General features: G+C 44.0%; 1 protein-coding gene across 3 annotated transcripts in view; it reads left to right on the top strand.

Moving 5' to 3' along the window:
- CUX2 (cut like homeobox 2) overlaps positions 1-27,427 on the top strand; it is a 374,431-nt gene that overhangs the window by 240,916 nt on the left and 106,088 nt on the right. For 2 of the 3 annotated variants that reach the window (XM_083151418.1, XM_083151419.1), the window contains exons 5-6: positions 18,935-19,075; positions 24,736-24,862. In XM_083151418.1, the coding sequence (XP_083007544.1) occupies positions 18,935-19,075; positions 24,736-24,862 (268 nt within the window). Of the gene's footprint in view, positions 1-18,934; positions 19,076-24,735; positions 24,867-27,427 lie in introns of those variants that run through there. The other variant, XM_083151420.1, reaches the window with a different exon arrangement.

Here is a 27,427-nt window from a genome sequence, read left to right as displayed (position 1 = left end):
ATGGTCGTCGACCATCGAAGGCAGGTCCGCACGCCCCGGCAGCTCCCGCAAGCTGAGACCACACGGACAATCGTCCGTGTGGTAGCTTGTATGGGGGCTGAAAGCTGACATCCGGCGACGTCAGCTTTCCGCCCCCATGAGTTGCGTCATGCCCTCATTACCATGCATACGCCCCGCGTTTGCATGGGAACGCCCATGAAACGCGGGGCGTACACATAGGGAAATGAGGGCATGAAGCCTCTCACGCCCCTATACGCCCCCTTTGCGGTGGACGAAATACGTCTGCGGCGAAGGGGGCTGCACATGCGCAGATTGACCTCTGCGCATGTGCAGAAGAAAAACATCGGCGGTACGGCCGCACGCGGGCCGTACCGTCCGAATTAGAATAAGGGCCAAAGAGAGGTGGGATGGGGGTAATTCCTCCTCCTAGGTGCATAGGCATGTGAGTCCTCTACTAGATCCAGCTCACTTGTGAGCTGGATCTAGTAGAGGACACACACACACGCCTATGCACTTGTGAGCTGGATCTAGTAGAGGACACACACACACGCCTATGCACTTGTGAGCTGGATCTAGTAGAGGACACACACACACGCCTATGCACTTGTGAGATGGATCTAGATCCATATACTTGTGAGCTGGATCTATATATATAAAAATATAAATTAACAGAGGAGCTTCAGCAAGCCTGATAATTGAGAAATGGTCTGCCTTGTTCTAAGTAATGCCCCCAATACTTTTTTCTGCTTTGCTGGCATTGCTCAATGACCATTGTGGCTCAGTTATACGCTGTAATGTACAGTAAATTTAGGGGCTGATTCTGGTTCGCAGGCTGTGAACTGAATTCGGCCCTTGCCAGCGAACGGCTTTGGCTGGCCATTCGTAGCGAGGAGGGATGGGGCTGGATGCTTCGCTGGGCCATTGGAATGCCCAGCATTTCATGGGCATCCACATGAAAATGCTGGGCATTCCCATGGGTACGCGGGCAGGCCGATGCCTGCCAGGGGTGGGTGGCTGACGTCACATGCCGCCAGCCGCCCACCCTGTCTTCGCCCCGGCAGCCGCAAATATAAGTCAGTTTCAACTGACATATTTACGAAGGTAGCTGTGAGCTTTTCAACTTACAGAGTCATTCAGAATTACCCCCTTAGTGTGTAACCTGCAGGGTAAAAGAAAGCAGAAATGAAAAATAAAAACACATTTGAAGGTCAAGAACATTAAGTACTGTGTATAAAATCACAACTGTTACTTTGATACTGGAACCACTTTAGAAAACTAATCTATTGAGTTTTAAATTACAGCTATGCTGACAGTGAAGGGTATACAAGTAAGTACCCCACAGATAATTGCAAGCTAATCAAGCTAATTAGGAGTAAGTCATAATTTAGCATTCATGGTTTATTAGTGTACCCATCTGCATACACTGCAGACCGTTAGCCAGACTCTCAATAAACTCGGTTCCCGAAACAACGTATTATTCTATTAGTACAGTACTGTATATATATAAAAAACCTCACAATGTGTTCCGGCATTCACAGTATAATACATTACTTGTCTGGTGCCTTCCAATGTAAAGTTGTAGTCACTACTACTGGAAGTCTACATATGCATAAACTCATAGCAGCTACATATTTATTTCAACGTTTCACTGCCTGTAATAAATCTGCACTGGATTTTAAAAGCAGAAATGAATGTGCCAATGTTTTGTAGCTACCATTACCACTTGAATGCCAGTATCCAGACGTGGGATGGCATTCCTAGCCAGCAACAGGATACAAATGTAAACAGTCGTCAATAGTGCCAATATTGTCATAATACAAATAAACATAATATATGTACATACTGTATGCAGTCAAATTAAATATGGACATATTTACTGGCTGGTTTTCTTTCCTGTTGTATCTGTAGGGATAATCTCTGTTTATAGAGCGATGTGCACTATGATTTATTTTCCAACCACAGCACATTGGGGGTTATTTTGGTTCACTCTTTCTGACAAAATCCTTCTTAGATGGACAAAACCATGGCCCTTATTCTGGTTGGTGCAGCCAGAGCCGCACACGGGGCTCCGGCCGCACAAACCAATCCCCGCCCACCCTACGGATCGCCACGGCCGTCCGTACACGGACGGCTGGCGATCCGCATAAAAATGGTGGAGGCGTACGCCTCCACCATGGTGGGAGCTGCCCCCTGCATTCGATGGTCGTCGACCATCGAAGGCAGGTCCGCACGCCCCGGCAGCTCCCGCAAGCTGAGACCACACGGACAATCGTCCGTGTGGTAGCTTGTATGGGGGCTGAAAGCTGACATCCGGCGACGTCAGCTTTCCGCCCCCATGAGTTGCGTCATGCCCTCATTACCATGCATACGCCCCGCGTTTGCATGGGAACGCCCATGAAACGCGGGGCGTACACATAGGGAAATGAGGGCATGAAGCCTCTCACGCCCCTATACGCCCCCTTTGCGGCGGACGAAATACGTCTGCGGCGAAGGGGGCTGCACATGCGCAGATTGACCTCTGCGCATGTGCAGAAGAAAAACATCGGCGGTACGGCCGCACGCGGGCCGTACCGTCCGAATTAGAATAAGGGCCATGTGCACTGCAGGTGGGGCAGATGTTACTTGTGCAGAGAGAGTTAGATTTGGGTGGGGTTTTCCTTCAAAGTGAGATCTATACTGCAGTGTAAAAATAAAGCAGACAGTATTTACCCTGCACAGAAACAAAATAACTCACTCAAATCTAATTCTATCTGCACATTTTATATCTGCTCCCCTGCAGTGCACATGGTTTTGCCCGTCTAAGAAGGAATTTGCCTCTAAGAGTGAACTAGAATAAGGCCCATGGTGCCTGATTTCCTATGATTATATCTGATGCTTTTGGCTACCATTATCTCCCAATCATTTTTCATAAGTGGACTGGTTACAGTTATCTCATGTCTCCCAGTCTATAGAACCTGTAGCGATGCTCTAATTTCCTATTAGGCCATACCATTTCTTTCTATAGCTGTATGCTTCTATATCATTTGCCACAATAGCAAGTATTTCTTTCAAACTTATTAAAAATTTCAGACTTGTAAATTAATTTGTTCGTGTTGTACAATGGCGGTACAGATGGACTCATTAGCATGCACACAACAAATAATTATAGATGAATTTTTCACCGGGCTGCCTAATGGGCTTGCTGGGTTAATTATGTCAATGTATAATTACACCAGCCTTGGGAGACATAATGACACACCCTGCTGAGCAGACACTAGCTAATGATGGTGTAATGCTGACAGAGGGAAGACATACTGTTCTGCATGCACCTGCTTACCTCTGCACAAACGGCTTGTGATCGTGTTTCTGCTTTTGCTTAAATAAACAGACATTACTCAGAAATGGTGTATACAAATGCTGTAGTTTAGGAATTAGCGCGTTGGTTTTATTTTACCAACGTATTATGTGCAGAGACACTGCAAGTATTGCAGATTCTTAATATACTGCTACTGGCTGCTTGGTATTACTCTGTCTCTTCATAATTATTATTGGCTAGTTAGTTATGCATTTAAAACCAGTGTACACTATATCGCTCCGCCACCTCTTTTGTCATTGGTTGTTTTGTGTAGAGTCCGTAAAAATAATTTTTTTAATTCGTTTCATAAGCTCATCCAACAAAAAGGGGTCGGGGTCGGCTGATCGACAATAAAAAGGTTGACTGTCAATGGATCAAAAGGCCATAGGTCGACGCATGAAAATGGTTGACATACCTTAGGTCGGCATGGTCAAAAAGTCGACACATGCAATGGGTCCAGATACACAGCCAGTCAGCAGCTTTGAAAGGTAACCCATATTGAATAAACTGTGTCACACCATTCACCTACCTGGGTTGGTCCTAGGAAACACATCCCGGGTGCTCAAGCCTTTCTTGTTGACTCTGGTCACCGATCCTGCAGCTTGCCCGGGAAGGGGTCTTATATCTCTGAGCAAATATCTTAAGTTTAAACTGATGTATAAAGATCTCTATTGATTTAAATAGAATAACTGCTGCCTGTCTCCCGGCAGTCAAGTCCTCCTGTCTGTACTGTGTTCCACTCACCTGACTCTGTTTGTCCTTATGGCTGCCTACACCAGTCAGGTCCATAAATATTGAGACATTAACGCAATTCTCATAATTTGGGCTCTATGCAACACCACAATGGATTTAAAATGAACCAAACAAGATGTGCATTAACTGCAGACTTTCAGCTTTAATTTGAGGGTATTTACATCCAAATCAGGTGAACAGTATAGGATTTACAATGGTTTCTATATGTGTCACCCACTTTTTTTTAGGGACCAAAAGTAATGGGACAATCAACTCAAAAGCTATTTCATGGACAGGTGTGGGCTATTCCCTCATTATTTCATCATGAATTAAGCAGGTAAAAGGTCTGGAGTTGATTCCAGGTGTGGCCTTTGTATTTGGAATCTGTTGCTGTCGACTCGAAATATGAGATCCAAAGATCAGTGAATCAGTGAAGCAAGCCATCATTAGGCTGAAAAATTAAAAGAAACCCATCAGAGAGCAAAAAACATTAGGTGTGGCCAAATCAACCGTTTGAAATATTCTTAAAAAGACAGAATGTGTTTCGGCAATATTATCTGCTCATATTCAGTCAAATGCTTCAGAACTCATTGGACGGACCTTCACAGTGCAGATATACAATGACCCAAAGCATTCAGCAAAAGCAGTTTTTAAATGGGAAATGAGTGGAATGTTATGCAATGGCCAAGTCAATCACCTGACCTGAATCCGATTGAGCATGCATTTCACTTGATGAAGACAAAACTGAAGGGAAAATGCCCCAAGAGCAAGCAGGAACTGAAGACACTTGCAGTAGATGCCTGGTAAATCATCACCAGGAATGAAACCCAGCGTCGGGTGATGTCTATGCATTCCGGACTTCATGGTTGTAATTGACTGCAAAGTATTTGCAACAAAGTATTACAATTAAAGTTTGATTTAGGATTGTTTAGTTTGTCACTTACAGCAGGTTTTGCTGAAAAATAAATACTTTTGGTCCATTAAAAAGTGGGAGGCATATATAGAAACCATTGTAATTCTTACACCATTCACCTGATTTGGATGTAAATTCCCTCAAATTATAGCTGAAAGTCTGCAGTTAAACACATCTTATTTGGTTTATTTCAAATCTATTGTGGTGGTGTATAGAGCCCAAAATATGAGAATTTGCGTACCACGGTCACTAGTAAAAGGGCTATCACTGCCGCCAATCGGAAATCGTTCTCTGTTGTCTTTGCAGCCTGTTCAATGGAAACACATTTGAATGTACTCCTAAAAATAAGTACTGCATTTATTTGCTTAAGAAATTACTTTCTCTGGTTGGTTCTTGAGAATAGACCCATCTTTCTTTCCTCTTGAGTGCTAACCTTACACGTGGATATATAGCCAACAAATTGTGTTTCTTCTTCCCTTCTTTGTTCCCACCCCATGTTTTCTCTTATTTTGTTTTAATCCATCTGATACTTTTTAGTGGACCCCCATCTCCATTCCATTAGTCACCTGATTTTTGATAATTTGTTTACTACAGTGTTTACAATTTGCTCTGTGTTGGGCTCTTTTGTCCCTTTTTTATTCTTCCTGTTTTGACTGGCAATTAAAGATAAAGCATTAGAAAATACATAGAAAATACATAGCCTTTTTAAATTTGTTTTGTTTCTCTCTTTACCACAATATATTCTTCATTTTATTTGTTAGACATTTTATCCACCACCTTGCTCCAAACCCCTCGCCACCCTCTTTTCGTATCCCCTCTATTCAAAAAATATAAATTTTTACATTCACAAACTGTTCTTAAAAAATATGAAGTACATACTTAAATTTTATGTTTAGCTTTTTAAGTTTTAAGTCCGATATCTTTACTTTTAACCACATTTAATTTGCCTTTGTTATTTTTATAATTTTTTTACACTTACAGCAGGTTTTGCTGAAAAATAAATATTGTGCCCAATTTTTTATTTTATTTCATAGTGAAATAACTGGGAGCGTGCATAGCATCTGCCTCCATTCACTTTATGTCCCCCAGCCTGCCCCTTCACTGTATATTCCCAGACTGCCCCCCCTTCTCTGTATTTCCTCCAGCCTGTACCCATTCACTGTATATTCCCTGCCTGACCATCCTTCTCTTTATGTCCCCCAGCCTGCTCCTCCTTCACTGTATGTCCACCATTCACTGTATGTTCCCCACTCTGCACCCATTCACTCTGTCCCCCAGCCTGCCCCCCCCCTTCTCTGAATGTCCATCACTGCCTCCATTCACTGTATGTCCCCCAGCCTGACCCTCCTTCACAGTTCAGGTGCAGTTGTGGGTGTGCCATGGATAGGTGCAGTGGTACCTCGAGTTGAGGAGGAGTGTGTGTGCAGGGGTGGTGTGGGTGGGGGGGGGTGGCATATATAATATAGGAGATGCTTGAATGAATAACATAGGATGCAGGCCTTGGCAATGCCCTCAGTGCGCATGCTCTAGATCACTGTCCCTCGCCCCACTACAGGCACGCCCTGCCCCCAGTAGTGTCCATTATGCATAATACCCCCAGTAGAGTCCAATACAGACAATGCCCCCAGTAGAGTCCAATGCAGATAATGCCCCCAGTAGTGTCCAATACAGATAATGCCACCAGTAGTGTTCATTATGCTTAATGCCCCCAGTATTTATTGTCCGTTATGCATAATGCCCCCAGTAGTGTCCAATACAGACAATGCCCCAAGTAGTATCCATAATGCCCCCAGTAGTGTCCCTTACAGTAATGCTCACAGGCCGGCTTCAGGCATCCCCCCGTTGTTGCTGCTGCTGAAGATGGGAGGGAAGGAGAGGGGTGCGGAACTGTCACTCTGTCCTGTAAAGCACTGCAATGCTGGGAACTTCTAAGTTCAAAATGCCGCTGCCAGTCAACGCGGAGGGGGGGAGGAGAAGCAGCTTCCTGCTTGGTGCTGTGACCGGCTGTGGAGCCGCTTGGGGTCTAGGGGAGAGGAGAGGCACTGAGGCAGCTTCCTGAAACTGGGCGGGTCACAGGAAGCAGAGAGGATGGAGCTGGCTGAAAGAAAGCTGTTGCTGGCGGGCGGATGTGGGATGGAGGCGCCAAGCAGAGAGTGGACGGAGTTTCACTTTCCACTGCAGGGAGCTGGTCAGCGGCGCAAGGCAGGGAAATAGCTGCTGGCGGGGGAAAAGCAGTAAGGCAAGGGCCGGGGAAGGCCGATGCCGCTGCACTTACATATTTGAAATAAATGCAAACGGTAGCATGTGTGCGGACGGCAGCAGGCCCCTTTAACTCCTTGGGGCCCAGTGCACTGCACCGCCAATAGTTGTGTCCCTGGCCCGGAGTCCAGGTGAGCAGGTGCCCGGGGGAAGGGAGGGGCCCCTGGGTGGATAGATGGCGTCAGTGGCTATAGGGCAAATGTGTCAATCTGTGCGGGGGGTGTCGAGTTTACTCTATGACTCTGTCCAGCATTATACACACACTCACAGATTGACAGTTCTGGGCTATTATATATTATTATATTATATATACGAGATTATATAAGAGGTGTGAGTTGGGCACAGAAATCCAGAAGTAGAATAAATGCTGATGTAATATTAGAGGTAAGGGACCTTTCAAACTGCAGCGCCTGATGATATGAGGGGAGCAGACTGGGAAAAGGCAGTAGAATACTATGTTGTATAGAAGATAGTGGGAGCTTCTAGTGCACTTTATAACCCTTAAGCTATCACTTCAACTTTTATGTACAATTCTGGAGGCCCTAGTATCTGCAGAAGGAGTTTAATAAAGTATCATTTCAGATATGGACTGCGAAACATCATATGAGGAGAAACATCAAGCGATGAACAGACAGCACAAACATGAACGTTTTTTTAAAAAGACAAAGCTCAGTCCAAAAAATTATTAATTTTTTATACAGAGAGGGTGATAGGTCCATATAATATGTGTACGTAGATTTTAAGCATGCATATGGTACAAACTGCATATTTTCATTTAAAGGTGGACTATGTTATCTGCATCAGAAAACTATCACAGAAATCCATTCTTAATACAGCTGTAATGCCATGCTTCTTCTGGAAAACTGAACAAAAAAATGATTTATTTGCTTGGGTTCAAGTCCGATCTACAGGGCTTGTTTGTCCCTTTCCCATCCATCTGGTTCTGCACGGTAATCTGAGCGGCAGAATATTTTCAATACGCTGAACCTTAAAGCATCTTTGTATTTTGATGTAGGGCCCTTGCCAGCAGTTTAGCAGTTTCACACTCTGATTAGCTGGAAACAACCACCATAAATATTCCATCCATCTGTGCAGATAAATCCAGAGCGTACACAAGTAATATGTAGATGCTTTTCATTGACTTTTATTGCTCTGCAATGAAACACAAATAAATATCAGCAAAATGTGAAGAACAATTACTTGGTGATGTTTGTTTTAAAGAGATTAGAGTCTGCTAAGTATGCTTGAAACGCTCCCAGAGTCCCAGGAGAAGGAGGGGTAAAGTACGTTTGCATCAGAAATGTAATTACAATGAATGCGCTGATTTTTTTTTTAGATTGTTTTAAAATCGGTTTATTAACAATTGGCCATATTTAACTCATCTACCAAATCATATACCGAGAGTTTAAGAGTGAGATGTAGGGTGTTCACGAGGATAGCGGGGTGCTGATCACCATGGTGGCCAGTTTCTCATTTTGAAGGGTACATTTTTGATAAATGTACAATGTGTAGTCAGTACGCAAGGAACATCATACAGATGTAGTCACACTCACTGTTGCCATGCTAAATGCCACCTAGCAATTTGCACAATTTCTACGCAATGCTCGTGCGGCTATTTTGTTCCAGCGGTTCCTAGAAACACATTGAGCAGTTTTAACATGGCATAACAATTTCACGCCATGGGTGTAATATTGGCATGCCAAATGGGCACGAGTGGGCATGGCGATCAACAATGAGTGCAACTATATCAGTATGTTAATAACTTTTATATGTGCCCTTAGTGTATTGTAAATCCCCACATACATATATTTTGGGATACCCCACCCCATATAATGGATTATTCAGTCCTCAATTTAGCAGCAATTAAGTCACTTGCACGCACTTTAAATTATGCTAAGCAGGGTCCAATTCTAAGCACGCCGCACAGCATACAGAGTAAGCTATATAGCATAACACCTAATTCATTGTAAACCACACAATATGGCCCCCATTCATAGTAAGAGATGCGTAATGTGGCCCCATTCATAGTAAAACACTCAATAATGCCACCATGCAACGTAAGACACACAGGAGTGCCCCCACTTGTAAGACACACAGTGGTGCCCCCACATTCATAGTAAGACACAGTAGGATCCTCAATGCATAGTAAGCCTCAGTGCATGGCACCCCTGTTAACCACTCCTTAGCTTTGCACCTGAGGTGCAGGAGGGACTATAAGAAGGGACTATAAGAATAGAATACAGCGCAGATTAGTACATGCCTCCATCAGGATGTTACAGCACATCCTCCTTTCCCCTTTTCTATTGTACCTTGGAGAGTCCTCAATATGCTCTGTTTGGCACTTCTGCATGCAAGACTGGAGACAAAAGTAGTATGTAATACAGGGAAAGCACTGTATGGGAAATTATGCTTAATGTGGCAGCTGGAAGTATTGGAGACACAGTCAGAGTCTTGGGTACTTGTGAGTTATCCGGGCGCCCGATGTGGTAATCGAATGTCATTACAATAAGCATACGATGCGACGCGATTTGCCATCGCGTCGTATCGCGTCGCATCGTATGCTTATTGTATGGTATACAATGGGATGCGATGCGACGCGACGCGATTTAAACACTTCCCGCCCATTTTTAAACCCGCCCTCTGCCACATCTGGCAGAAAATCAGTGTGAGGTAGTTTTGACAGGAGAAAAGAAGTGATTTCCAGTGTTGGTGTGTCTCAGACTATTTGTGAGGTGAAATTTCTGACATTTGCCCCAATATTGCCCCATTTTGCCCCTTACACCCTATTTCCCAATATGGCTTTGGTGGACGGTATCTTCAGCCTCCCTAAAACTGAAGAGGATACAGTTCAATTCCTGCAGGACAATGGGCTGCTTCCATCCACAGCTACATGTCCAAATGGCCACCCTATGCGCCTGTCTATAAAAGAGCGCAAATGGCGCTGCTACATAAAAAGTTGTGGGAAAAAGCAGAGTCTGCGGGCCTCGCTATTTTACCCCGGATGCAGGCTGCCGTTTATGACAATACTGCGCTTCATCTTCTGTTGGTGTGATGAACTCACTTCTATAGAGTTTTGCACAAAGAATTTGAAAATCTGTAATAAAAGTACTATCTTTTATAATGCATTGATGCGGGAGGCATGTCAATGCGACCTGATGTCCCAGCCTCAACGCCAGATTGGTGGACCAGGGAAAATAGTGGAAGTGGATGAGACACTCTTTGCGAAAAGACAAGCCAATATCGGCAGAGTTCTCCCACAGCAGTGGGTGTTTGGAGGAGTGTGCCGTGAAACAGGGGACTGTTTTATGCTACCAGTTGCGAAGCGAGATGCGACAACTCTGATCAATGCAATTGTGGAGCACGTCGCGCCTGGAAGCACAATTGTCAGCGATTGCTGGCGGGCATACAAAACTGCAGAACTGGAGCGGGCTGGTTACAGTCACTTGAGAGTCAACCATCGCTACAATTTTGTGGACCCGGACACTGGTGCACACACCCAAAACATCGAAAGACTGTGGGGATGTGCAAAATGGCAGAACAAACGCCAGCGGGGCACAGCCCGCCATCACCTGGACTCTTATATGCAGGAGTTTGTGTGGCGAAAGTGCCTGGCGGGAGACAGGCCATTTAACCGCATTCTACATGCGCTCAGTTTGCTAGATAAATAATTACGGTGATTAATTATTGTGTGCTATGTGTTGATTGTTATTATAATTTATTTCTGAGATATGCTAATTACAGTTATTCCTTAAATTCAGTTGTCCTTAATGTGTCAGATATGAATGATATTGATGAATGATATTGGATGTTCACAACCACTCCACTATCAACGTGAACCCGAAGCGTTGCGAGCGCAGCGGTACGCGTCCTCCGACCTTTTCATGCCCTACTATCCACTAGGGCGTGGAGTGAGAATAGAATAGTGTGGCGAGCGCAGCGAGCCACCGAGCCCGAAGCGTGGCGAGCGGACGCGGATACCAGTGAAGCCCACGAAGGTATGCGCTTACCTGTGAAGGTATCCGCGTCCCCTCGCGGGGCTCGCTGCGCTCGCCACGCTTCGGGCTCGGTGGCTCGCTGCGCTCGCCACACTATTCTATTCTCACTCCACGCCCTAGTGGATAGTAGGGCATGAAAAGGTCGGAGGACGCGTACCGCCGCCCCTCGCGGGCTCGCTGCGCTCGCCACGCTTCGGGTTCACGTTGATAGTGGAGTGGCGTTAACAATGGGGATGGGATTTATGTTGTGTCACTTTTTGGGGGTTTTGCCCTGCTAAAATCGGGTGCTGTCGCATCGCATCGCATCGCATGCCATGTGGTTAACATGCGATGCGACGTGATCAGATTAGATGGTACCCGATGTAAAATCGGGTTCGGGTGGTGATCTCGTCGCGTCGCATCGCATGCCATTTGGTTAACACACGATGCGACGCGATCCGATGCGATGCGTATACGATCAAAAATCGGGCACCCAGATAACTCACAAGTACAGAGTCTTGGTAGGAACCATTATGGATATACTGGAACACAACGATGCAGGCACAGCATGACTATAACACAGCTGGCAGTTAACTGTGACCAGGCTCAAACGATATTAGTACTGGACTGGTAGCTATGGTCTGTAATACAATTGGACCGGCCTGGGAGTGGAGAATACACTTGGACCAAACTTGATGCAAAAGATACACTTGGACCAGACTGGTACTGACAATGCAGCTTGATGGTAACTGCACAGAGTTAGCTTATGAGTCAGAACAGAATTAGGACTGAGTGCAACATTACACTGGCACTGACTGGATATAGCTGATCCTGGAAAGTAACAAAGTGGTCATTGGATGCTAGTAGATCGAGATTGTGCTGCTGGTGCTATTGCTGAAAGTAAAGGAAATATGCACAAAGAATCATATGTTTGCCTGCAGGAGACACAGGGTTAATAGAATGTCAGAGTTTAGATTGAGAAATGTACTGAACCCTCAACTGGCTGGCAGGTCTGTGATATTACTGAGTAATTAGGAACATGCAGCTGAAAACATAGGTAAATATCTAAAAGTGCCCATACACGGTACAATAATTGTATGCATTATGGACTAGATCGCATTGCATCACATCGCGTGCAATTTGCATGCAATGCGATCTAGTTCAAAAAGTATGTATAGCACATAATTAGTCTGGAGAGACAGACCCTTAAAGCACCCACACACAAAAAAAGAACCACAGATAAATCAAGATTTTTAAACATGTTTAAAAATCTGACTTTGCGATCCCGGTAATTTTTTGATTGGGATCACCACAAGGGGGAGCCCACACGTTAATGTTTAATTGTGACTGTGATGTTAGTGTATTAGAATGCTTAATATTTGTAGACATTCCATTACAAATATGTGTAATCCTGAATCTTCGGTGATGGTCTTGCGGGGAAGTGGAAGGTCCTGAGGCAGTGTGTCTGGTTTAACTTGGACTGCTAGTGCTCTCAGAGGGGGTTATTTTGGTTCACTCTTTCTGACAAAATCCTTCTTAGATGGACAAAACCATGTGCACTGCAGTGGGGCAGATGTAAAATGTGCAGAGTGAGTTTGATTTTGGGAATTATTTTGTTTCTGTGCAGGGTAAATACTGGCTGCTTTATTTTTACACTGCAATATAGATCTCACTTTGAAGTAAAACCCCACCCAAATCTAACTCTCTCTGCACAAGTAACATCTGCCCCACCTGCAGTAAACATGGTTTTGTCCAGCTAAGAAGGATTTTGTCAGAAAGAGTGAACTAGAATAAGGCCCAGAGTGGGAAAGCTGCTGCAGCAGTCTGTAAGGCTGTGATACTCAGTGTCTGCAAAGCCTGCCGTGTGCTCCTCTCTTCAAACAGTGAGTAACCATGGATAAACTGGCTCCTCCAACCGGCATGCTGATGTCTGGTAACGTGTCTGAGAACTGGAAAAGATTTAAGCTAAGGTTTAATATATATCTTACTGCATGTGGAGCTGATACAGAGGCTGACCAAACAAAGGCATCCATTCCACCCATTCACAAGGCAAATTCGCAAGCAGGGCATGCAAATGGATGCTACACAGCCTGGTGGGATCTGCCCCCATCATTAAATGGCCTCCGACCATCAAATGATGGCGAAAGCTCACGCATCTGCCTCAGAGCAACCTTACAGATGCGTGTCTCCTCGGAGGGAAGTAGGTGGCTAGCTGGCATCCGGTGATATCAGCTGCCCGCCTGTCCATCATGCCTCATTAGCATGACAACGCCCAGCATTCTCATGGGAATGCCCATGAAACACTGGGCGTTGCTTGTGTGTATTCACACAAGGTGCTTAATCGTAAAGGAAGCATGCATGCCATGCATACAGTATACTTGTTCATTCATTTGTTGTCTCACGCATCTTCAGTGCAGACAACCTGTTTTAGTTATATTTTTAATCGTTTATAAAAACAAAGGCCAATCACATGAGAGGAATGCTATTTTAATCAGACTATAGAGCAGACTACTGTGTAGCTTCAGAGAAACATCAGCGTGACTTCCGGTCCGCAGAGACTATAAAACTGGAAGAAATTGGTACTTGTTTAGCACTTCTAAAGGCCTCCATATACAGCTCTGGTATAGTGTGCTATAATCATTGTGAGTGTTCTTAACTCCTTTGGTGTCGCAACAAATTTTAGGACCTGCATAAAATTAAAATGTATTTACAAATGCTTTTCGTTCTGGTATCCTGTGCTTTGTTTTGTTGGGAAGGCAATGCTGTTTGCCATATATGGCCTGACATGCTGTCAGTACCATGGACAGTGAAAGAATTCTGAACCAGGCGGTAATGCAGCTTGTTAAATAATGATGGAACATTAGCAGCCTCTTCTGTTCCAGCAACAGTATGCATGATTCATCTAATAGTGTGTTCTATTTGCTGTATACTGGCAGTTTTAGTAATTCTAGTTCCAAATGACTATATAATTTTGAAAAGAAGACTACACATACTGAAACTGGAAGAGGGGTATCTGGTATGTTCATTCTTTGAATATATTCTAAGTATAGTGATTTATAAGACATAAAGGAAAATATACTAGAAAAATAATTTTCTTTATAATTAGGCCTGATATGTATATTTATAAACCTATTCCGAGTCCTATACAAACCACAGGCTATTGAGGATGTGTCCCTTTTGTATCCTTGCTGCATGACAGCGTGGCATAACGGTATACCAAAGACTTGAATAGGCGTGCTCATGCCCCTGGCTCCCAAACACTTCCATGGGACCCGTGTCTAACGCAAATGCTCACGGCATGCCGTTTGCATTTTGATTTCACTAGAGCGCCCTGCTAGAAGCAGCAAGGCTTTAGCGGGTCACATCTGCGATATGGCTGCTTGTGCTACTGTAGTTTGTCGCACGTGTGGCGCAGAAATGCAACACTGCGACATTGCCACACAGTTTTGTTTTTTTTCTGTGAGACGCAGGTGCGAATTAGACGTATGCATGTGGCAACAGTATCGCACCAAACACCACATATGTTGCACGTGGTGATTGGCATAGCAACGATGAGCAAGGCCACAACTGTAACTAAACCGTGCAAGCGCAAATGAATCCCAAAATCTCAACAACTTTGGGCCAAAAATAAGTCATGGAAGTCATGCATTTAAAAGATAAAAACAATGTGTGCTTTAGCTGCTTCCTGATTTCATTGTCTGTTTTCCCCTCCAAGAAAATAAAGAACTGGATGGACTGTGCTACAATAATATATATTTTTTTTATTAAAAAAAAAAGGAAAGATGGACATTGAAAAACCTGAAAAAAAGTCATTATTCCAGCGCAGTCTACCCAGTTTGTGCTTTTCTTGTTTAACCTATGTGGTTCGAGTATCCACATCTGACATCTCTTCTTGTTTTCCTATTGTTTTCCCCTCCAGCCTGACACAGGGAAAGGCATTTGCGAAATCAAACCAAACACCTTTCAGGAGGTCCTTTTAAAGACCAGGTTGGGGTACCATTTGCATGTCAGGAGGAGCCTAGATTATCAAGCAGGAGGAGGAGTTTGCAGGTGCACACTAAATATAAATGCTAGACCTTTTAATATCTTTGCTATATTGCATTGGAGGTTATTAGCATAATGATGGCCATTATTATGGGATTGTCCACCGCGTCCAGGTTACCTCAATAGGACAAGTCCCTAACACTACTCTGAGACAGGTCCAGGGCACAGGACCCCCCAGGCCAGCCCAGCAGAGCCACCCCATGGCATCACATTAGTGTGAGATTGAAGTGATAGTAAAGGGGATAGGGGAAATTATATGTGATAAGACTTACCTAGGTAAGAGGTAATAATAAATGTGAAGGGTGCTACATATATATTAAACAAACTAAAGGGGTGATGGAAAGTGTACGATATGATGCCATGGAGCAGCCCAGCAACAGCAGCCCAAAGAGCCCTGCGCCCCAAATACAGTGCCACAGACTATCACTCAGCATATATGTATAGTAGGACTTACCCTCATAGTGCCAAGCTGAGGTGTGCAGTCTTGAATGTTGGGAATGCAATATAGCAAAGATATTAAAAGGTCTAGCATTTATATTTAGTGTGCACCTACAAACTCCTCCTCCTGCTTGCGGCACTACAGGTCTCCGCAGGTAGCACCTCATATGTCCAGGGTGTGCAGTTTAGGGCCCCTCCCCCTAGGAGCCTAGATTATGTAAGGACTGTCTGGTCCATTTGTTTTTAGGACCGATTCTGGGATAGATGATGTGGTAGAGGGGTGGTCCCTATTAGCTAGTGACAGGGCTGTGAACATCTTACTGTTAATTGGTTATGGCTGCAGTTATCCTGACAAAATAAAACCAAAGTCAGTGTGTGCTTGCACTACACAGCTTCTATATCACAATACATTAAAACTCATGTGACAAAGTGGTGCCTGGTGCCGTGTAGTTGTAGGTTGACCTCTTACTTGGCGCAACACCCTCTCACCCACATGCCATGAAATAAATCAACGGTCCTTCAGGAATCATTCACTATGTTTTGTTTTACACTGACTGGACCCAGATATGATAACCTAGGAAGAAGATGAGGTGAGTACCATCCTTCTTGAATGCAGACCAATGCACCCACCTGTTCCCTACATATCTTCAAATTGGAGCTTCAGGCTTAAGTGAAGGCGATTCTCAGCACACTTGGCCTCAGAACCCGAATTATCACCTATCTGTACTCACGCACTAGGGGAAAACTCAACCTTAGAAACATATAATTTTATGGCAGATAACAACCATTTGGCCCAACTAGTCTGCCTCTTTTACCTCAAACCCTATTTGATCCTTATCCTTTGTAAGGATATTTGTATATCTATCACATGCATGTTTAAATTGTTCTAATGTTTTAACCTTTACCACCTATGGGAGGCTGTTCCACTTGTCCAGTACCCTTTCTGTTAAGTAAAATGTCCTCAATTTTCTCCTGGATCTACCTCCCTTTAGTTTCAGTGCATGTCGTTGGGTTCTAATACGTGTCTTCATTTGAAGAATGTTTCCCTCCTGGACGTAAAACCCTTGATCTATGCCCCCCCCCCCCCCCCCTTCCTTCTGCAACAAACTACACTTATCAAGATGTTTTTTTGTCTTTCCGGGTAAGTTTTGTGATTTAGACCATGCACCAATTTCAATGCCCTTTTTTGTACACGCTCTGATGTATTAATATTTTCCTGGAAGATATGGCCTCTGAGGATATAAATACATGGAGAACTGGACACTTTATTCTAGATTACGTTATACTAATGACCTATACGTGGCATTATTACTTTCTTTCTGCTGCCTAACATCTGGCATGCATTCCTCATAGCTTTGTTACATTGCTTACCCGCTTTTAGTCACTTGAAATAGTGACTCCTAGATCCCTTTCCTCCTCAGTAGTTTCTTTCATAGTGCCATTAATACTACTGTATGTTTATCCTTTTGGATTTTTGAGATCCAAGTGCTTGATTTTACATTATGTGTCATTAAACTGTAATTGCCATGCTCTTGACCATTCTTCTAGTCTACCTAGAGGGCAGGTCGGACTAGTTTGCCCTTGAGAGCCCCCCCGCAGCTCCCCAGGTGGCTCACATGCGATTTGGCACTTGATGTGCTATTTTATTGCATGTAATTGCGGGGAGCTGCTGCGGCAGCGGGGGGTGGGAAGCTGGGTCCGGCCAGCTGGTGGTGATGGCGGGGGATGGGCAGCTCATAGTGGCGGGCAGTGGGGTCCGTCCAAGCAGCAGCAGCTGGGAGCTTGTAACGGCATTTTTCCGGGTGGCAGGACAGGATGCGGCTGCTAAATATTTTGAAATGACTGGCCAGACCATTTTCTCAGCCAATCAGCGGCCTCCCATCTGAATAACTGGTAATATAAATAACTGGTAATAAATGAATAAAGAAATAGCAAGCCCTGCATTATTCAGCTTGGTTTACTAGTCTACTGCCATGAATAAATAGCTCTCATGCTTTTGTCCTGTTACCAGACATTACCCAACAGCGGATGATTTTATTGTCTTCTGACCATCATTTAATTGCAATTTGAGTATACATCACCATGTTGTGACTGGTAACATTTCAGTAGGGCTGTTTGAAGATAGTGATAAATCATTACTTCTGATAGAGGGTCAGCTGGCGCAGGAGTAGCTATCTAACCACTTGAATGAGTCCTATTGTCTGCTTTGTTGTGCCTTATTTTTCTTGTCCTTTAAAGTGTAACCTTATTTCTGAGGAGCAGAAGTAATCACTGAGCAGTGTGGTGTTGTGCAATGATGTACAGTGCAGGGGTCAAGCTCTGTCTGCGAACAGCAGATTTCAATTCATGAAAACCAAAGTAATTTGTCCGTTCAAAATGAAAAGTTGGTAGTGGAAGGAAATTGATCATTGGCAGAATAATGGACTGATTTCCCATGGAAAGTATTGTTAATGCTTGTAACTAAATATTTCTCACAAAGCGTTATGAAAATATAAAGCTGAAGTACAAAGTGGGGCTTGGAATTGGACACTAATATCTATCTTCTGATTTAGGAGCCTATTTCTTACCATATGCATTTTAAAGTTGGTTATACTAAGAAGATGAGTACTAAATTCAGAGCAAAAAATTTTATTTTCACCTAAATTGAACAATTTCTCTGGTGGGTAGTGGAAGCGTCAGAATGGGTTGATGGTGAAAAAAAAAAATGAGGGTACTCTTAAAATTACTTTTCATAGAGTAAATATGCCCATGTTCACTGTAAAGTAATTAATGTGATTATACTGTAAAAATTAGTGTTACCAAAACAGAAAAAAAGCTGTAAAGTACAATAAATGGAAGTGAGGTCAGTTATACATTTTGTCATCAATAAGTTTTCTTTCTATAAAGTGACCGATGGAACACTGAGAAAGTAAAACAGTTTTTCTCATTGTAGCTATGATGTGTTAGAATCTGGTGGCTGTGGCCCAACAGCGTATGTGTGGACGGTCGCATAGGAGCCTTTGTGCAGGCTTCTTCCGGACATGCGAGAGCTGCTTGGCCGCTGTGTGTGGCCCCAGCCTAAGAGTGCTAAGTTCCATGGTTGAGAAACACTGTATTGATAATATAGTTTTCTTTTTGAACTCTGAAGCTAGCTGGTTTATTAACCGCATTGATACCATTTGGAGAACTGGAATCTGAAGACATACCTAAAGCTGTAACCATCGCCCCTCTGTAATTTGTCCCTGTTCTGCATCCATACAGATCCGGCTCCTCTTCTAGAGGCAGCACGTGGATTAGAAGACCGTCTGCAACAACTTCATTGTGTAGATCCTGACAATAAGACTGTGAAGGAAATCAGCCGGCACTGGAAGAAGTACTCCGACTCTTTCTCCACTGGAAAAGGTACCAGCACTAATACATATTGGGCCAGTGTACAAAAAATAGATGACGCCACGCTCATAGTTGCGGCAGTCTGTGGCTAATAAAAGTATAATGGCCGCAGGTGCAAAAAAGACGCATGCGCATGACGGCATTGCACAATCATTGACTCTCCAAATACTTTTTTGCCCTACTGTGTGTGTATGTATATATGTGTGCCCTGTATACTGTTGGTTGTACAATTTCAGGCTCCTTGAGAAAGGTCTTTTTTTAAGGACCGAAACGTCGGGGCTATGTGACTATATATTATCCTTTTTGACACCGTTGGACAAATAAAAATCTTTATGCTTTTATCAATTTGATGAGTAGGGTGGTACTAGCGCTAATATAATCCCTGGTTTGAACTAATAAAGTCCACACTACACAGTTCTGTGCTGTTTGTATATGCACACTGCCTCCTAGTGCAGTATGTACAAATCTTTCACAGAGCTGTCAAAATCAAAGGAATAAATGTGCTGAAAGACTCCTTTCTAGTGACAAATACCGGGGGGAAAAGTGGGGAGTATCCAGAGCCTGTGAAGGGTTCCTGATAAGCCAGAGAAACATTAATCTTGATGAGCTCATATTACAGTGGTAGGATACTCCTGATAACGGTACTCCTTTAAGTGTTGGGGTGCCATCTTGTCTTCTTTAGTGGAGGGATTTATTGCTAAAATACTAACATACTGCACTAGGAGGAGCCCATCTCATCCTTTTTCTAGAGCTATATATGTAACTGGTATGCCCAGCACAGCCTCCTGTAGTAATGCTTGTTGGGTGCCGGTAGCCACAATTATAATATAGACCAATATGTGCGGCACTCCTTTACTCAAGTGGTAAGCATGAATATTTATTGAAGCACATTTCAATACTCAAACGGTATTGTCTTTAGCCTGATGATATATATGATTACAAATTTGACTGCTTTTATTCATTACATTTACCAATTCGTAAGTGCCACTTTGTAATACTAACTGTATGCATTTGGGCATTTTTAAGTACGTTCACAGCTGACCACTATTTGTTACCTATGCGTCTAACCATAATTTATTGTATACACTGCTTTCCGCTATTTGTTACGTTCACATCTATCCACTACATTTTTGATATGCAGCATACCACTATTTATAACATTTCATTAGCAATTTATTTCTGTATGTTTGCACATGACCACTATTTTAGTTGCTGCTGATCCCCTTCATTACTTATGCTGCTGACCACTGTTTGTTATGTTAGCAGCTGACCACTCTATCACTTTACATTAGCCGGTAATTACTATCTTTTACATTTGCATCTGACTAATATTTATTGCATATGCTGCTGACCATCATTTAGTACATACTCTGCTGACCACCTATATTATGTACTCTGCTGGCCACTATTTATCATGTTCACAGCTAACCATCACATACAGTAATACAGTTTCAGCTGGCCATTTTATTACTATATGTTTGCAACTTACCACTATTACATATGCAGCTGACCATTATTTATTACATACACTGCTGACCACCATTTATTATGTATGCTGCTGACCACTAGATATTGCCTACTGTTTTCAATATACACAAATAGCCATGTTGTATTGTAGACCACACAAGTCCCATGTGCAACTTTCCTCCTATTTGGCCTTTCTTAGCCTGGCTTGATATTAATAGGCATACAATTTATTAAATTCTGCTTTAGGGGCACAGCCTCTGTGAATAGACAATGTGCCATATATACACATGCTACCAACAGTGCCAGTTACACAATGCCCCCAATACCCACAGTAATGACATAAACACAATCCCCCCAGCAGTACTGCCAGATGAACTAGATGGACGCAAGTCTTTATTCAGCCTCACGTACTATGTAACTATGTAATGCCCATCTGATTGTGGTGCCATTCAAAATAAATACTCTTGCGGTTCTGTCTGTGTGCACCATAAGTGCGTGCAAAAAAACGGGTTTAGCCACATGGGGTGCGGCCAATTAAAATGAGGGTGTGATACACAATATTCCCCAAATAGTGCAGTGGCAGATACACATATGCCACCAATAGTGCCAGATACACATATGCTCCCACAGTACCAGGTATGCCCCCACAGTGCCAAAAACCGCTATATCCCCACGGTGCCGAATATGCCCCCCCACAGTGCCAGGTATTTCCCCACAGTGCCGGGTGTGCCCCCACAGTTCCAATCAAAGCTTGCGGGCCGGCTCCTGATTGGCTGCCAGCCCACAAGCTTTGGTTGGCGGACAGCCCAGTCATAGGGATGCACAGTGAGGGGTAGGAGAGACGTGCGATGCACTCTCCTCCCCTCAGCAGGAGAAGGGAAGCAGCGGCGTGTCATGGAGGGGCGGGCGACTGCAGAGTGGTTGAGCCACCCAGATCGCTGCCACGAGCTACTGGTTTGGCAACCACTGCATTAGAGAGTACATAGCCTGCAAAGTGTACCATCCATTTATAATGGAGGGGATATGGTTGTTAGGAAAGTACCCCTTAATTGCCAATAAGGCTAATCCTGGTGTAATTTTCATAGAAATTAATAAAGCACCCAAATTCATCTGTGGTCATGTTCCAAGTTGGTGACCCTCTAGCAGAGTAACAATGTATATTTTGAGTCTGGAACCTGACCTATAGAGGAAGGGGTAGGGTGCATCAGGAAATTCCCCTGTGCAACTATGAGCCATTCCAAGGCTGATTGTACTGGTGGCTGCAGGATTGTACTTAATGGTATTGTAGTTAAAAAGTTTGGCATAGGGAATATTACATTGGAAGTATTTAAAAAGTATTATCAACTAGTTACCAGCCCATCAAAATAAAGGAACAACATAACAATAATGTCAGCACCACCAGCTGTGTGTGTCCCAGGAACAATACTTGAATTAATCAGTTAGGCGCCATCTAGTGGCTGCTGGTGCACACAACTCTTACATTTCGCACATACAGTATATGAGGAGCAATGTCAGTCTTTTTATTACAATGTATCTTGTACATGTGTGCTTCTTTTGACAAATAGTTTTTATTTGTGTTTTTGCAAAGCATCCACTTGTTTTGCTGAGCTATAAAATGAGGGGGATGATCATAAGGGAAAATACAGTGAACAGAATATGTGGCAATTGCAATGGCTCAGGGCACAGATAAGAATATACTGTACTTGTATTGTGGAGCTTAGAGAGGCAATTAAGTGTGAGGGGTTATTTATTAGGTAGAGTTGCATTTGTCTTATTAGAGCAAAGCAAAAAGGCTAATACATTCTCACAATGATTTACCCTTTCGTATATTTTGCACAGTTTGTGTAGTAGAGTATAGCACAGTTATGTGCTACAAATACCCAACATAGAGAAATATATAGCTGATGTATAATTAACAAGTGAAAAGTGGGAAATTCTTAAAAGCATTGCTTTACTTGTTGTTTGTAAAGGTTTATGCTACTTACTAACCTATCACATTGAGTCAACCCATGTACTGCTGCGGTGTACTCTGTCATAGAATAATGAAAATCAGTGTTGCCTAGAGGTTAATAAGTATGGGGGAGGGTTTAAATATACTACAGATCATTTTGACAATCAATCTAACATTGAGTAATACTAATAACAACAGTGTGTTCCTGGTCAAATCACGTCATTTTAGCTCGCCCACCGCAGTGCAATGTCTGAAATACCGGCATTACACGGCGGGAGCAGGGCTAAATGATGCAATCACTCTGGCCATGCCCATAAGAAAGGTTCACTCATGTGGCTCCGCCCCCGCCCACACCATTTTTTGCTCCTAGCGGGGGCCAAACACCCCCACCTCACTGAGCTGGCTGTTCTCTCGTATGTATTGTAAGCTCCACTAGGGCAGGGACTGATGTTCAAATATCCTCTGTAAAGCGCTGCGGAATATAATATAAATAACTGTTAATAAATAAATGATACAAGCAGGGAAAGTGACAGCGCAAAGAATATCGGTCTAAAAGATGGGAATTATGTCATTTAGCCATGCCACGTCCTACCAGCGGACCTGCATATAGTGGGAATTTCCACCATCTTGTGGGCGGGGCCTCATGACATAACAGGCCCCATAATAGAAGCCTGAAGAGGAGGACTAAAAATTTGGTACTCTTTACCTAGCACGGCGCCCACGATTTTGATCGTGAGCATCGCAGGTAAAAAAATCGCGGGCATTGAATGCACTAAAAATCGGGTGCGACGTGACCGACACGATGCCCGCGATTTCCCATAGGGATCAATGTTAAATTTCTCAATTGACCCGATTTTACTGTTCAATGCCTCAATTGACCCGATTTTTCCATAGGAAACAATGTTAAATGGCCCACAGAGGCCAAATGGCCCCCACAATTGTTAACGCCACCCCACGATCAACGTCAACCCGAAGCGTGACGAGCGGCGGCGGTACACGTCCTACGACCTTTTCATACCCCCACTATCCACGTCGGCGTGGAGTTGAGAATAGAATAGTGTGGCGAGCGCAGCGAGCCACCGAGCCCAAAGTGTGGCGAGCGCAGCGAGGGGACGCGGATACCTTCACAGGTAAACGCGTCCCTTCGCGGGCTTCACAGGTATCCGCGTCCCCTCGCGGGGCTCGCTGCGCTCGCCACACTATTCTATTCTCAACTCCACGCCGACGTGGATAGTGGGGGTATGAAAAGGTCGTAGGACGCGTACCGCCGCCCCTCGCGGGCTCGCTGCGCTCTCCACGCTTCAGGTTCACGTTGATCGTGGGGTGGCGTTAACAATTGTGGGGGCCATTTCACACTTTAGGGTGCCTATTTGGCCTCTGTGGGCCATTTAACATTGTTTCCTATGGAAAAATCGTGTCAATTGAGGCATTGAACAGAAAAATCGAGTCAATTGAGACATTTAACATTGTTCCCTATGGGAAATCGCGGGCATCGCGACGGTCGCGTCGCACCCGATTTTTTAGCGAGAAAGAGGGGGGAGTGGTCGTGTGGGTGGCATTTAATCCACACGCAAAGCTGTGAAATTTGCAGCTTTGTGTGTGGACCAGAATAAGGTCCTTTTATCTCCTTAATCTTTACCTCATCCCTATACTTATTACATAGATTCCTTTGTCAATTTCCTGTAGATAACCAGAATGGTGTGTGATAAATATGTTTGTTTTTATTTTTATTAAATGACTGAACATTTAGATAAAACTCATTCCAGGTGCAAAGCTGATCTCCCTACTCAACAAAACAAAAAGGCTTTTTTAATTTGCATAATTGTTGGTAATGCTTAATAAGACAAATATCTATCTAAAAAGTCAGCAGCTCAGTTTATTGCAGACTTAATGAATGCTGGTAAGGGTTGAAAGTGCATCGTCCTCTTGTTCACGGAGTCCCTGAGCTGGTTCTCAGGCATTCCAGCCACTAGGAGCCAGGCGTGATCCAGTCAGCCTGGCAGTGCTGTAACACAGGCAGGAAGCTGCCACTTTCACAGGCTTCAGGCTAAACCTCACAATTTCACATCCAGCTGTGACGCTCAAACACCATTGACCTGCGGGTCCCCTACTGTCTGTATTAACTCTGTAGCTAACATTCAAAAACAGATCAATAGTTTTACACCCATGCTTGTGGCTGTGGGCTAGTAGGAGAGGCATACGCTATTTGCCGGGCTGTCATGCTGCTTCTGTGAATTTTTTCTTTCACCCACAGAGAGAAAAGAAGGAACTAGTCCAGCCGGGATCCCGCTACAGAGGGAGGAAGCCTGGCACAGCAGCATTAACAACAAACTCTTCTCAGTGGACAAATTTCAGCAGAGAAGCGAAGCAGAAAGTGAAAAGTACGTGAGTAAAAATCAATTTCATTTTTTATCTCCAGGTGTGATGTCCTCCACTCCTGCAGTAACCGTGTTAATAGATATTGGATGTTAATACTGGAAAGCAGTTAAAGACCTGACAGGTTTAACCGTGATGTACCTACAATAATCATTAGCAGACTTTGTTACAATATACACTACAGACATGACCTGCCATACAGACGCCTAGCTGCCAAGTGTGACAATATCGCCTGCAGTTTAGCTGTGTATTCACTAGAACTATGGTAATCTTTTGCAAGGAGCAATTTGACTGATAAAAGCACATCATTTTGTGTATCGCATCCCAAGGCCGTTTGTAATTGAGTACAAATAGTTTTCGGAACTAATTTCTGTGCGGTTTTAAAAGGTGTAGATAAGAGATCCTCGTACATTTTACCATAGCCTTTGTGGCTAGTTAACTAAGGGAAGTAAATTACCTTCTGCGTGTAAGAATGTCAGGCTGTGGGAATGTTAGTTTATCTGTAGCCCTGCAGGGCACTGTACTAATGTTACTATGGAGAATAACAGAACCCATGGGCCAGTGTGAGAAATGCCAGAGTTCACAGCTTCACATTGTTTAAAATGCAATAATGCAAATGACCACAAGAAACGATTGGTAATCTATACAATTGAAATGTTCAGCGATAAACCATGAAGGTAAATACATTGTTCAGTGTTAATCTGAATCCATTGCATTACTATTAAAAAGTAATGTAAATTCTTCACCACTCCATACAGAAGGTTACAGATCACTTCACGTGGTCTATTGTGACCTTATTTATTTATTTACAGTCTCTTATATAGCGCAGCAGTTGCGCTTTACAATAGTAGACAGAGATAAAACAAACTGGGTAACAACAGACATTTGTAGGTAAGAGGGCCCTGCTGCAAGCTTACAACCTTATTCATTCTTATACTGGTGAAAAAAAAGCTGTTACATCACGATATAGATCCTAAAGGGAAATCTACCAATCCACTGCAGAGCAAGGCTAATTAACTGTTAGCCGATGTTTATCTGCTTAAGGTGCCCAAACACTGTGTGATGAACTCCGTGCTTTTAGTACTAGATTGTATAGCATCTAGTACAAAAAGCATACAATGTGCTACAGCACCATGCTTTTTGTACTAGACACGATGCAATCTAGTACTAAAATCAGGGGCTGCACAGATTTTATGTGCTGTGCAATGGTATGCTCATGGGAGCGCGCGTCGCACAGCACCATTGTATCGTGCATTGGCACTTTTAGTTACAGTCCCAACCCCCTTACATGGTAGCCTTCGGCAGAGGAATGGAAGAGAGCATAACAATGTTGAGTTAAGGTGCCCATACACGGTATAATTGCTGGGTGTGATGAGATGTGCGTTCCCGTCACACATCTCATCGCACAGCTCAAAAAGTATGTGCTGCAAACACCTGCAATGCAATGCGATCTAGTTCAAATTGTATACAATAATTGTACCATGTATGGGAACCATACACGGTGGCTTCTGCTGGTATGAAAACGGACCATTACAAAATGTCCGCCCCCATACAGCAGACAGTTTCAGAGAACCTTTCAGCAGAAGCCAGGGCAGGAGGGGAGCCGGGACCGCTGCGCAGACAGGTAAATCTGCAGGTCCCGGCCGCAGCACAGCGGCATTACAGTAGCCCCGCAGACCCCCGGCGCCTGCACTAACACAGCACCTCCCTGTGACCGCGGGATCTGCAGGGCTATTGTTACGCCACTATTAGGGAGTTTTTCTGGTTAAACATAGAGTACATGGCTGTACTTAATGGCATTTTAAGAGAGGAGGCAGCATGTGTGCAGCCACCTCCATTCGGGCCTCCTCTTCTCAGCCAGTAGCCATGCAGTGCTATAGCGTCCAAGCACTAGAAGGCTCAGATCTCTGAATAAATAGCGCAGTGGCCATTTTCCTCACCATTTCAGCAGTGCTGATGCTACTGTCATCGCAGAACTCATGAGCATTAAGGGACTAAGGGCCTGTGTGCACTGCAAAAACTGCTCCCATTATAAATACTCCACTCCACCTGTACAGTATTCCGTACAGGCACCTCTTACATGGCTGCCCGGTGTTCCCTACAGGAACCTCTTACATGGATGCCCGGTGTTCCCTACAGGCACCTCTTGCATGGCTGCCCGGTGTTCCATACAGGCACCACTTACATGGCTGCCCGGTATTCCATACAGGCACCAATTACATGGGCGAGCCCATAAAAACACTCTTATGGACGAGCCCATAAAAATGCTGGGTGTTCCCCTGTGAACGCAGGTGTGTCGATGCCTGCCCGGGGCGGGCAGCTAACGCAACACGACGTCAGCGCCTGCCCTGAATTCTGTCATCTCCGGCCAAGATAAATGTCAGCGACCATTGAATGATGTTTTGCCTGTATGGGCGCATGTGAGGAGATGTGTAAGTGTACCCCCCCCCCATGCTAGTTAGAGGATTTGAGTGTCAACAGGGGGGGTTGGTTGGATGAGGATTACCTGTTCGCTAGGCTACGAACATACGCACCCTAGCGAACAGGTCTGAATGCCTTTAACAAGATGT

The sequence above is a fragment of the Crinia signifera genome, chromosome 1 (genome assembly GCF_055691185.1).
Source record: "Crinia signifera chromosome 1, ASM5569118v1, whole genome shotgun sequence".
NCBI classification, from domain to species: domain Eukaryota; kingdom Metazoa; phylum Chordata; class Amphibia; order Anura; family Myobatrachidae; genus Crinia; species Crinia signifera.
The sequence above is the reverse complement of the archived record's forward strand: the minus strand, read 5'-3'. Positions and strand labels throughout refer to the sequence as shown.